Source organism: Macrobrachium nipponense, chromosome 15, assembly GCF_015104395.2.
Source record: "Macrobrachium nipponense isolate FS-2020 chromosome 15, ASM1510439v2, whole genome shotgun sequence".
NCBI lineage: Eukaryota > Metazoa > Arthropoda > Malacostraca > Decapoda > Palaemonidae > Macrobrachium > Macrobrachium nipponense.
In genome coordinates this window covers 63201187-63215689 of record NC_087208.1, presented here as the reverse complement: position 1 = coordinate 63215689, position 14503 = coordinate 63201187, and the positions used below count along the sequence as shown (strand labels likewise).

The 14503-nt window shown below is 32.0% G+C and overlaps 1 protein-coding gene across 13 annotated transcripts in view; it reads right to left on the bottom strand.

Annotated features, from left to right (window-relative positions):
* The window catches only part of LOC135195016 (organic cation transporter protein-like), a 113894-nt gene that overhangs the window by 6937 nt on the left and 92454 nt on the right, over nt 1-14503 (bottom strand). For 10 of the 13 annotated variants that reach the window (XM_064221303.1, XM_064221307.1, XM_064221298.1 and 7 more), the window contains 3 exons: nt 13284-13465; nt 12872-13041; nt 10025-10142 (listed from right to left, as the gene is read on the bottom strand). In XM_064221303.1, coding sequence (XP_064077373.1) covers nt 10085-10142; nt 12872-13041; nt 13284-13465 — 410 coding nt within the window. In that variant the 3' untranslated portion in view covers nt 10025-10084. Of the gene's footprint in view, nt 1-7023; nt 7212-10024; nt 10143-12871; nt 13042-13283; nt 13466-14503 lie in introns of all 13 variants that reach the window. The other 3 variants (XM_064221306.1, XM_064221309.1, XM_064221308.1) reach the window with 2 other exon arrangements.

The following is a 14503-nucleotide window of genomic DNA, read 5'->3' as shown; positions in this document are numbered from 1 at the left end:
TCACTTTATATCATCAATAATGCTGTAAGTCTAGATTTTGATTATGGTACTTACTAGGTCATGGTAAAAGTAATTTATTCAGGGGACATAATTCTCCTTTCATTTTAAGTGGTGACAATTTCAGGAAAGTGTTAAGAAATTTATAGTTCAGAAAAAGAAATATGCTTCCTCATCCGAACTGTACAAGTATTTAGTAATACCTTAACAGAAATCTAGGAAATACAATATTAAGAAAAATTAAAATAATTTCATATATAAACCCTGTTATCATTAAAGATGTCCAGCAGTTTATACCTGTATTTGTTAACACTGACTGTCTACTTAATAATCTAAGACCACTTAAAAGTATAACTGATGTCAAACAAGTGGTGACTTTGTTAATTATAATAGCAACAAGTTTCAAAACAAATTTTATGTGAACTGTTTGCAGAAGATGCAAAAAGTGTTTTAATATAAAGAGTTAATCTTTACTTCATCCTAAATTCTTGCCTTCTGATATATTGTGAGTTTTCTGTTCTTCCCTCTTTGGCTTCTTTTAAACCTGTCATAAATATTGGAATACTTTTATGAAATGCCAGATATATATCCATATTAAATGTTATGCTTAGAAGTGTGCTTGAGCACTGTTGGACATGATTAAATGCATTTGATTTTTTATAGCAATTTCTGGATTTTCGATTAATTATTTGAGGCTTTTTAGGAAATAATTTAGAACTGAAACGGCCCCACATGTCATATTTCCATATTAAGCTAGTCTTCAAAACACAGTGAACATAACCAAGTAATTTGATAGTAGTACTGAGTTATTTGTGATTTTCCTTATTGAGATAAGGAAAGGCAGTAAGAATCTTTTATTATTTTTTCTTAATTATAAATGATGCACTTAATGATATTTTGACTAATGGCTTCAACTCATTATTGAATAACAATTTCATTTTCTTTTACAAGGTCCAGGTTCAGAAGTTTAAACTAAACTTAATTGTATGTTTATAACTCACATGGTATCCCTGAATGACTTGCTCTATGCTAATATACAGTACGTACAAAATTTCTCAGGTTTTTACAACAATTTCATTTTGTTTTACAAGGTCCAGGTTCAGAAGTTTAAACTAAACTTAATTGTATGTTTATAACTCACATGGTATCCCTGAATGACTTGCTCTATGCTAATATACAGTACGTACAAAATTTCTCAGGTTTTTACAATCCATTTGTAAGGATTAATATGAATAATAATCATTAACTACATTCACTGGCAAAACGGTTACTACTTTATATTTCTAGTCATTAGATTTTTAATATGAATTTGCAATGTTTCAGTTAACTGCAAATCCAACAGGTCCAATATTTTTCTACCTGTACCATGTTTGAATTTTCATCACAATATATTTTAGACTCAAATATTCAGTGATGCATTCCAGCAAAGTATGTGGGAATATGTAGCTGAGGGACTACCCTCCGATAAAATTTGACACATGAATGTTCATAAAAATGATTGTTCATGGAAAAAAAATAACTAAGATATGGCAAGTTATACAGTGGAGGATGAAAAAAGCATTTGCAACTTAAGAGTATACAAGAGACCTTTATCTCCTATAGGTATTTTTTCTTTTAAACATAAGACTCTAATGCCGTTAATAGTCAGTGAGTTTCTTGATATATAACAAGGGTAGTGGAAGAAGGAATAGCTGAATTTTAATAGTTAGAAAGACTGGTTTGTTTCACTAGCCTTTCAAAATGATTTGGAATAAATTTTTTTTTTTAATAAAATTTGTTACATATTGGTGTCTTCTCTACCAATTGTGATTTTAAATATCATGGCAACAATTTACAGTGTGCATTTTAGATTTCACAAGCTGGTTGGGTGCTGAACCTACCAAGTGACTTAATGACAATGACAGTGCATGAGTCGCATGGATATCCTACTGCATAAGAACTGAATATAATATTCTTCAATATTTTTTTATTGGAAACAACCACAATAATGAGTGCCAATCTGAGGGTGTGATTGCATTAAATTGAGAAATATGTTTTCAGCAAGTATATTAGAGAAATATTTGTAAGCAATGTATGGAATTATGGCATAATCTTTGATCATAAAAACATGCACTCAAGAGAAAATCCAGAAATGGCAATTAAGAATATCAGATTTTTGCATTATTTACTTCATTGAATTTATATAAAAAATTTTCACATTTGTGTAATTTGAACAAAACATCTGATGATGTAGTTAGCAGCATAAATTGGCTATTTATGAAGTAATTTACATGGTGTACAGTTAGGAGTGTTTCATAGGCAGCTGATAATGAAAATGTAACATGCGGACTAGTATTTCAGAGCCCTAAGTGTATTTTTTAAGTAGCTTCTGTATGAGGAGGTCACTGTTTATTTACAATTTCAAAGAGTTAAATGTTGGTATGGTATCTTTTACGACTACCATTGTGGATGAAATAAGACCCTTTATCGTCAGTGTAAATCTTGTTAAGAATCCTGTACACTGAAAATTTTTAAAGCTGTACAAGGACTGTTATTCTCATCTCCAGAGGGAATGTAACAGTTTTCTCTAAACAGACAGAATATTTATATCAGGTTCCTTCTTGAGCATCTAACATTTAAGACTGATATGGATGCTTAACAGCCTTGATTTATATCCATGATCGACCCTTAACCCCCATCCCCCCACCCCTTTGAGCAGCAGATGGGAAGCATAAATACAGTAAACAAATTGGCCAAGTTTTTAGATGAAGCAAGAACCTGATGTAAATATTTTTTCAATGTGGAAACATTTTTATTTGGTTGCATTCCTTCTGACAATGAGGACAGAAGTCTTATTCCTCCTGACAATGTGGACAGTAGGCTTCTTACAGCTTAAAGATTTTCAGTGTATCCATAGCAATATTTACATTCAAGAAAAAGGGTTTATTTTATTCTCATCTTTAGACTGTGACTGTTCTTCATAGTCTTCACAACTACCATTGTCATCTGGTAAACAGGAAATGTATTACAATGCCTAAACAGCATGCTAATCCTACTTATTGACTCCTTTTGATCACAGAAACAGGACTCGATGTTTTACTCTACATCCAATAAGTTTTTTTTTTCTTTTCAACATATTAAAATACATACTACTTTTCTTTTTCAGTATGATCAAATGTCCCCAGAATGAACATTGTATTATGAATTTTGTAGACAGCAAAAAAAAAAAATAAAGCTTTTCACAGCTCTGCTTTGGAATACCAGGGCTTGCAAAAGCCAGGTGATTAAAAAGGGTTAAGTAAACATGTTTGCATGTGCCTTAAAAGTAATAACATTCTGTTTGGGGTGCACCAGATCACACCATAGAGAGATTTAGAAGTAATTAGTTCAAAATATGTTATACTCTATTGTAATTTTTATCCAAATTGGTTATACAGTGGTTCCTCGGTATACAATTGATTCGTTACTTGTATTTTCGTTATATGAAGTAAAATTTTAGAAAATTTGTTTCCATGTATGAGCTAAAAATTTGAATTATGAGCTATTTGGTGGAATCTGGCGTGCAGCCAGCTTGGATTGTGGGAGGATAGACGGGGTCCCCTCAGTCCTGGATGATAGGAGGAGGGCTATGTGGATGTAGGGATGGAAGGAGGTAGTGGGAAGTTACTTTACAGTGCTAAAAAAATCATAAAAAGCAAGTGTCACTTGTAGGTATTTTACCATAAAAAAAAAAAAAAAAAAAAAGATTTGGACGAATCTAGTGCAAGTTAAAGCAAACGGTTGACACATAGTTAAAGAGAAAAATCATCAGAGCCCGCTCCCACTGGTAAAGCTGGGAAGTCAGTGGGAAGCGTATCCCCTTCTCCCACCCAGTAACCTTCCACCATCCCTTCCCTATCCTCTCTACCATCTCACTCGGCGCAGTCCCGAACACTCACTCAAGGTAAGAATTTAGATTTTTTATTGTTACTGTATTGCATCTGAGGTAAAAAATTTGCAAGTTCTCCAATCCCGTGGATACTTACACTGAAGCAAATTTCAGGTTTGCACTTGTTGGGTTCCGATTATGTACAGGGCTGAGAATTGACATTAAGTATATTGCTTTACATAAAAAGTTTTCTTGTTCTAAAAAAAATAAAAGCCAAAGACAATTCACTGAAATACATACCAAATTTCCCACAGAACTCAATGCCCATGTTGGATATGAAAAAGTTTTAATAACAGATACAGGACTTTTGGTAGTTTGGAATCATGATACCAAAACAGGTTTTGCTTTGCTTAAAAGTGATCAGAGATGTTTAATATTTTAAAGCACATACCATCAGTAAAAATTATAGTATGAGAGCTAAAGACATCTTAAACTACTGCTTGTAAATCATGTGCTCTTTGTCAAGTGGAGATTAGAAAATTAGAATTTTTCACTTTGCATTACATTCTTTTAACTCCGGTATGGTTACTTGTATCCTTGGAAAGTACTTTGATCAGACTACTAGACAGCTGGACTAAGGAATTTGTTCTTGAATAAAAAATGGGAGCTGGAAAATTTTCAGGAACTAGACAGATAGTTGGGAAGAAAGTAAAAATCATGGCTAAATAGCAAATTACGTATCAAGTTATGAAAGAGGGGGAGGGTGGCCTTACAACACTGTATGAAAAAAAAAAAAAATAGGAAGTAGTACAGCATACGTACACCCTCCACTTGGTAAGTTCTATGCCTGATCCTACCATCATTATGATGAATTTTTAAACCAAACCACTTAGTTGAAATACTTGACTTGGGCTGCATGAACAGGTAATACTAGTTGATATATAATAGTGTACTGTGCATGGGTTGGGAACATACAATGTATTTGCCAAATTTAGTCTTTTCTGTGGTTTTAATATATATATAAATATATAAATATATATATAATATATATATATATATATATAGATATATTATATATATATATATAGCTTATATTATTATATATATATATTATATATATAATACTATATACATATAGATATATCTGCAGGGAGTTTATATTGTCTTCCCAGATGTAAGACTATAATAATTAATGATCATCTCAAAATGGAATGCCTAACAAATGTTTTCCTGTACTTGAGTAAAGAATTTCTTGTGTTTGTTAAAACCATTTAAATGTTGGCAGATAAGGTGCTTACCAAACATGTAACAACCAGTTAACACTACTATAACCATGTTTGTCATGGGTTAAATACGTGAAAAAAATTTCCTATAACAGATGGTTTTTTTTTTGGGTAATGGGAGAATAGATGAAGTCTATATTAGACAATTCTGCCCCCTCATAATTAACAGTTAAGTCTTGAATTCATCACTGCATTGTAACTTTTTGTGAGTGAAGGTGAGAAGTCATTTGTGGATTACTTCAAGACTGCAATTTTACTCGGTTGCTACCATGCCTATTTTTTGGCATTTAACTCTACTCATACTGGATATAATATATCATTAGCTGAATCTACATTGTGAAGGAAGCTATCTGTATCTCTAATCCATTATTTCAGATGTACTATGCTATATTATATTAAATAGAACCAGAAGAAAATATCTCAGGAAACTAAACTAGGTAAGACTGTATTGAAAGAACAGGATTGAGATTAGTATATGTTTTCCAGTTGTGTAATATACTGTATAATTAAATAACAGTAGTCCATACTAATTATTTTAAGACTGAAATTGATTATACTGTAAGTTACAAAATTGCCAATATGCTTCTCAATGTGTTCATGGTTTACTCATATAGCCCCAAGCCCATACCAGCTAGGTTGCTTCTTTGTGACCATGTTTGTAAATCACAGCCATCTGATTTGTGTATGTTAGAATGAGCAACATATCAAGGCAAACTATGCAGAATTTGTGATATTAAACAATACAATTCACTTTAATTACTGTATCTAACTGTTTCTGTTTCCATCTTGGAATATTTCCACTAATGGTAAAGATTGGATGCAACAGAGGGGTCCTTGGGAGGAAAGATGTACCGGTTTTATTCTTTAAATATGTTTTTGTGAGTATTCAAACCTGTGCTGGTCAGGAAACTTGTTGGCCAAATGAAATGTGATGTAGAGCTTTTATAGGGCATTAGGAGCATAGTAATTATTGTAATAAAGCGAAATAATATTTGTGTTTTATTTTGCATTCATTCATGTGCTGCACAGCAGCCAAGGGTTATAGAGAAAAAGAAACATTATGGTAGAATGAAGGTATACAAAATGGTTCAAAAATAATGGAAAATACATTAAAGGGGAAAAGTACAGCAGTATATGAAACACGAAAACTGAGAGATTAAAGTTGGAAGAAATTAGTACTTTTATGACACAGGCAGTAATTTCAAAACCTTAGGCATGACGAAAATGTTAAGAATATGAGCATAATATAAAGACACTGAAAACATAACAGTTGAAGAGATTAAAAGGGCCCCTAGAGAGATGAAAAGTGGATAAGCCTGAAGACCACCCAGAATAAGTGATTTAGTGAAAGCAGTAGTGGAGCTGTTCATCTACGAGTTTACTTGAATAAATGAAAACCTGATACGTAAAGGATGAGGTAAGACTAGAGAGTCACTAGACCAATGGGAAAAGAGCCCTACATTAATGGTAGACAAAGGTGAATGTGATGCACTTCAGAGTGAAAATTCTACATGACTTTGATTACATGAGCACATCATGAAAATATAAGAAAAGGTTTTGAAGAAAATACCAAGAAAAATGTTTAAAATTGACCATTGTCAGTTTGGCTTCATACAATAAATCAACACGACACACTCCTGCTGATGTGGCAAGTACAGATAAGTACCATGCGGATCTTGAAAACGAATTTCTTAGTATTGACACAATATTGGCATTTCAAAGGCAGAGGGTACCAGAAAGATTGTTTCTAGTGGGCTCAGGCATGAAGACAAACTGACAAGTATTGATGCAAAATTTTTTCTCAAGCCTTTCCTTTGCACCCTTTCATATTATTCTCACAGCAAGCCAAGTAGTTAAATGCCTCTATAATTTCCATACTGCGCAGCATCCACTTACCTTTGTATACCCTGGTCCTATATTTTTCTTTATCAGGTTTCTCGTTTGCAACGCCAATGATGTAACTCCACCATGACTTCAAGGATCAGAGCTGAGCCCTTTGATGTTTATTACAGAAGTTACAAAACAGTTGTACAGATGAAAATGGGAGGTACTTTATGCATATGATCTATTACTATCTTCATAATCTGAGGAAGAGGTGATTTAAATATTTAAAAGATGAAAGTGAGGAATGAAGAGGGAGAAAATTAACATCAACAAAACAAAGCTTATGGTGACTAAAGGAAGCTAAAGAATAAGTATAATCCGGAAAAGTATGGAGATGAAATATGCACCAAATGTAGCAAATGGTGACTCAAAAAGTGCTCAGGGTTACAAAATATATAATTTTATGCAATAAGAGATGGTACATATGCAACGCCTGAAAAGAATTAAAACAGAAAATGGGGAAGCCAGATGAGTTGAGAACTTTGTTGTGAGAGATGGGCAGGTCTTAAAAAATGGGAACTTGGGGACTTGCTGGACTGTGAAGCAGAAATTGAAAAATTAGCATTAATAAAATGGAAAGAGACAGCTAAACTACGTACTGTACATAAAAACATCCTATTAGTATCAAAAGCAAAGGGTACATAGGGTCTGTTGGTGTGTATTCATGTAGCAATAGAGAGAGAGAAAAAAGGGTGTTGCTAAGTCAAACAGACTTGAAAAGTGTGACCATGGCATGTTAGTGGTGGGGAAATAGTATTACAAAAGAGGAATTTTTAAAGAGACAGGGGGAAAACTTGTCCCATTACACTTGGGTACAACTCTAGCAAAGACAACCATGCTAACTATATGTCTAACTAGCCTACAGCCACAGCTACTGTAGACATTGAGGTACATGAAACCCACAGAAGCACCTCACTTGTTTTTGGTGCCTGGCGCTAGAAGCTATGGGCAATTCCTCACAAGCTCATCATCCATGCTTTAGCCACAGGCTATAACTAGGCGAGCCCTGCTCCTCTTAATTCCCATCACCCTTACACTGAATGAGATACAATTACAGTGTGGGTTCTCTATGAGTTCCGTGCCACAGCCAGTTGGCAAGAATGGGCGTTAGGTACAGTTAGTTATTTGTTCAAGGTGGTGAAATTGTCATACAGGATGTTGTTAAAGCCAGGAAATGGTGCCTTCACTCGCCCATCCTTTACATCCAGATGTTCATCAATTTACTGGCAGAAGCAGAACATAGCACCCAAACTTCCTGTCTAGCTCAAACATTTGAGTAGTCATGGTCAAGGAACCTTATTACCCCAATTCCTACTTCCACATAACATCAATTGGGCACTCTTGGAAAGATCTTCAACAGCAACCAGGCTAATATTTTACAGTAAACTACTGGAATTGCAGCACCTGCACTATCACCTTGTCCACAGACTAGACAGCCAGGCTAACACACCCATGAGAAGAGGTTTTTCTTTCATTTAGAGCATATCAACAGCAGGAAAAGAGGGTGGAGGGTTGCCCACAACAAAGGCCCCAGGGAAGGAGCTCAGAGGGGTGGTACACTAAAAGTTCTTCAAAGTGTAGGGGCTTGCCTCCAAAAATTTTGGAGATTGAGGCAAGAGACCAAAGCTGAACCATATGTAATAGACATAGGTAGTAATTAAAGTCTGCTATTAACACCTCATTCTGGAGACAAGCTCCTTACTCTTGTTGCAGTTAGTTGACTTTGGAACCTACAGCCATGTCTCATTTTTCTGCTTCCCTCCATCACAGATACAAAATGGCCACAAGACACCTTATCAGGTCATACTGACACTATGGATAACCCAGTCTGACAACAGCATCACATACATCATAGTCCCAGAGACTCCAGGATTAGATGTATGTATCAGCCTGCCCATGTCAAGAACATGAAGTATTAATGAAGTCTATTGGCAGTTCATATTGTTACTTTTGTCTTAGAGATTTTATGACATCTAAGCTGTCAAAAAAAAAAAAAAAAATTGTTGTCAAGGCTCTTATTGCTAAGAAAAAGTCTGGGAGTTCAGAGGCTTCAAACACAGACCTGGTTTCGGCACAATGCCTGGCAGCTATCCATCATGACTACCAAAACAGCTTTCTCATGGAAGTAATCATGGCCAAAGTCATGCAGGACTTATGCTACCAGACCAAGTGAAACTAATTCTGTTGTTGGTGCAGTGGAAGGGGCATAAAACTGGTCAACTACACTTAAATTGCTAACTTCTTTAGGTCTGGTCTCTCTCTAATTTCTGTTTAACACGGGGTCTTAATAGGGGTTCCTCAATGGGGTTGAAAGTCTTGTCCAGCATTTTGGAAGGAAATTTCATATGGACTGCAAATATGCTGGAGAATTTAGCATCTCGGCCATATATAAAGTTTACATGCAAATAAGGTTGGTGAGTGAGACATTACAGAGGATCAAGATGGTGCAGGCGTTGTGAGACCACACTGATAACCATGAAAAGACTGATGAACCTAAGAACATTTAGGATACAAATACTGGAATGTATAGTACATGTACTACATTATTACTAATTGGCTAGTATGAAAAACATTCATGTTATAAAAAATAAAAACAGATTTTTCAAATGAAATAATGAGTAACAGTACTGGGGTTTCAGACTATGAAACCTAATTGAAAACTAAATATAGTAATGTTCTAATAAAAATTCTAATTTAGTTACCTTTATGTGGTTGTAATATTGGACTCTCCATGTGTGACAGAAAAAAAATTACCTTGTAACTTCTGGACCATGTTGTAGGAACTTGTTTTTATGCAAATAACCCATCTTATTTGCATGGTTTCTTTGGATGCATATTTTACTGAAATTTACAGCACTTCTTGTATCAAAATCGACCACTAATTTAAGATTTCCTACTGTACAAGTATTATAACATGGCCAAACGTTTCCTGCTATTTGTATACCAGCACCAGTTAGTGCTTCTTAGTGCCCACAAAAACATAAATAGAAAATGTATACAATTAGATGATTACCTAAAGTGCACTTCTGCCTGACACAATGGAATCCCCCTCAGGAAAAGAGCTGTTCTCCTTTCAGAATCTGGTGACTTCATTTCCTTCTGCTACAGCTTCAGTTTCGTCCTTCTTTCTCCTGAAAGAGACCCATTCAAAAGTTAAACTGTAATAACTTACAAAACGCTTTTCCTAAATAATATGAAAATAAATCAGATAGGTATGCATAGGCCACACAAACCATATATTTAATTTCTTAAAATTTTCTAAGTAATAAAATTCCAGAAATGAGCAAGAAAATGCTCATGAAAAAAAGATTTTTAAATTCCATTACAAATATTTCCAGAATCTTGATAGTATGTAAAAGATGCTTAAATACCCTCTACGAACTAAGGATAGTATTACTGTACAGAGCATTATCTAAAATGTAAGGGTAGTTTAGATCGTCGGAACACGTACATACCTCCAGACAGAAGGCTAGGTTTTTAACATCATGCTAGTATTTTCGTGATTACATACAAATACATTTATGATAAAAAAAAATGATTTACTACAGTAAGTTCTTGGTTTGCATGAAAAGTTAGCCACCCCCTCTAAAAATGCTTATACTCCCTATCTTGAAAATTCAAATACCAAATGTATATACAGGCCCTGGGTTACGACGGGGGTTCCGTTCTTGAGATGCGCTCATAAGCCGAAAATCGTCGTAAGCCAGAACATCGTCAAAAATCCTAAGAAAACCTTACTTTTAATGCTTTGGGTGCATTAAAAACTATGTAAACTGCATTCTTATGGCCTTTTTCATAAAAAAACCTTCAAATATTGATTATTTTGTATTTTTGGTGTAGGCGTCGTAACCCTGGAACATGCGTCGTAACCCTGGAAATAATGTCTGATGAATATAATTGAAAAGCGTCGTAACCTCGGAATGTCGTAAGCCGAGACTGTCGTAACCCGGGGACTGCCTTACTTAGAGCATGTCCAACATCAAATATATCTTAAACTATTTTCCTATTATTTTATTAATCTTTGAAATTATATTAATATAATTTCAAAGATATCTTTAATATTTTACCCTTAAGATATATACATATGAGAGCGAGAGAGATTCTTCAGTATCATTCATAGCTATTTTATTTAACTACGAAATTGGCAACATACTATCTGACCACTACAACATTTACTACCCTTCATGGTCAGATATTTGACATATTTGACAGGTTTACCCTCCCCTCTCACTTCAAAGCTTTAAGGAAAAGATTGGGGATGATATTTGTTTGTTTAATATTTTACAAAATTTACTATAGAAATGCATAAGTGTTGTAATTACAGCGCAGTCAACCCCCGTATTTGTGTTCTTGAGATTCGTGGATTTTTCTTTGGACCATATCTACCCATTATTTGTGAGAAATTTGCCTATTCGCGGGTTTTACGACAATAAATAATCATTAATTAGTGTATTTTGTTGTTATTTTCCTGATTAAATAAATTTTTATGATACAAAAATGACTAATTTTCAAATATTAATATTAATACTGTATTGGTAAGTTTAATAAGCTTATATAAATGATACCATATAACAAAAATAATAATCTCTCTCTCTCTCTCTCTCTCTGTTACAAACATGCATGTTTTATATATGATAAATAAATGATTTACTTATTTTCAAATATTAATACTGATGTGAACATCAATAATATCAATTCATTAAGGAAAATACTCATGGATGATGATTAATTAGGTTCCACTGAAAAGTTCATGTTATTGTGAAATCATGCAACTTAAACTGCATAAGCTTTAGGTTTCAATGTATATATATATATATCTATATAATATATATATATATATGGTATGATGTATATATATATATATATATCTACATATATAAATATATATATACATATATATACATACCTATATATATATATATATATATATATATATATATATATTATATATATATATATGTATATATACTATATATATACACATATATATACATATATATATATATAGATATAGATAATATATATATATATCCATGATATATCTATATATATATACTCTATATATATATATACATATATATATATATATATATATATATATAACTATATATATATACATATATATAACAGTATATATATATATATATATATATAATATATATATATACTAGATATAATATATCTATATATACATAATATACATATATATAAAATATAATATATATATATAATATATCTAGTACATATATATACATATATATATATATCTATATATATATATATATTATATAGACATTACATATATATATATGATATATATATATATATTATATATATATATATAGTATATATATATATACTATAGCGTATATTATATATATAATTATTATATATATATATATATATATATATATAATATATATAATATATATATATATATATACTAGAATTATATATAGACTTATATATTATATATTATTATATTATTAATATTATATATACTTAATATATATATATATTATTTATATATATATATATATATATAGGTATACCTATATATATATATACTATATGTATATATATATATATACTATTATATATATATTCTATACTATATATATATATATATATATATATATAATAATACTACACATATATATATATATATATATATTATATATATATATATATATATACGATATATATATATGTATGGTATATATATATAATATAGCTATTATATATATAATATATATATAATGTAAATATAATCTTTCTATAAAATGTCATTGAGGAAAAACAGTGGCTGTCTGTTGCCAAGAGTTAATGAGTCAACAAGGGGAAGATTATAAATTCTCACCTCTTACAGGGGTTATAACAGAATCCCTGGTTGGTAAAGAAAGTCTCTCCTTCTTCAAGAGTGTTGGGTATATTTTCATTGATTGTTTCTGGAAGGAATATACACACTGCACCGCCAACTAACGTTATGATTCCCAAGATCATATAAGGAAGAAAATACCCATATTTACTCTGAAATGAATGAAAAATGGTAACAGGTAATGAAAAAAAAAGATTTAATCTGTACAAATATCAAATCAGCTGATTACTAAAATCCTAGAAAATACGTATGTGTACGTATATCACAAAAAATAAGATATAGTGAAAACATCATGTAAAGATCAGTAAGCAATTTACTTATAAATTGTACCTGAAGGTTGAATATATCTCCCCTATCTACAGAACCCTATAATCAAACCAAGACTGTTACTTACCAAATACACAATGTATGGTGATGACAAAGTAGCACCAAATGTTACAGTTTGTATGGCACCCATACCTTGAGTTCTGGCAACAGTTGGGAGAACCTCTACCTGATACTGTTGGCCAACATTAATGGCCATAGTAACAAGAAAGCAGCCTATCAATGCAAGGACCAGGATCATAGTAGTATTTTCTGAAAAAAGAATACAAGTCCTCGTTAGCAATTAACTTCGGAACCAAATTAGGTACTTGTAAAAAAAAAGTAGAAAATGAGAGAACCACTCTGTGCCAAAGCTGACTTATTTATACAAGAGCACAAGAAATGATCAAAATGTTTGATGAGTTGCTTCTATTCAATTAAAAATGATTGTACATGAATTATTACTTTATCATTTTTTCACCAACAAATTAACTTTCATTCTATACAGGAGCAAACCAGCCCAGCAACATCTTGTCTTACATTATCATTTTTTCCTTACTTGTTTAAACTGTAACCACTGCAAATCTCATTACCTCAGAAACCTGCAAACAATACATTTAAGCAACTCCAAACAACTTTATACAAATTTAATACCACACCTCAGTTCTATGAGGAAAACTGTACTTGCCTCATCAGTTCACCCATATGTGTACGTACAGTATTCCAATTTTTGCCTCTATTTACAATTTCTATATTACTCGTGTTGCAGACCTCCTACTTATCTACAGGAATAATCATAGTATATACCACTGATTAGAGAATAAATTTTTCAGCCACAGCTAACCACTAGCAGATCAAGAAAAAATTCATAGTGGCGGCACCAATTTTCATAATATACATATATATATTATATATATGATTTTATATATGTTTGTGTATGTATGTAAATATATACATTATATGTAGAATCTACTGATCATTTCTACCAGATACATAAGTAATTGTAATAGCCACAATGTCTTCTTAACTTCTCGAATTCTTTGCACTTTTTTGGATATGCTTGTCACTATAAAGCCTTAAGATCCAAGTGCAAAAAATATGAAGAAATTATGATATCCAGACATCATAATGTCCTCATATTTCTTGCATTTGGATCTTAAGGCTTTGTACTGACAAGTGTATCAAAAAATGTGAGAAGAATTTGAGAAGTTAATAAGGCATTGTTGCTACATATTACATTATTTATCATATGTAAATATATATATATATATATATATAGTATTATATATATATATATATATATATATATAT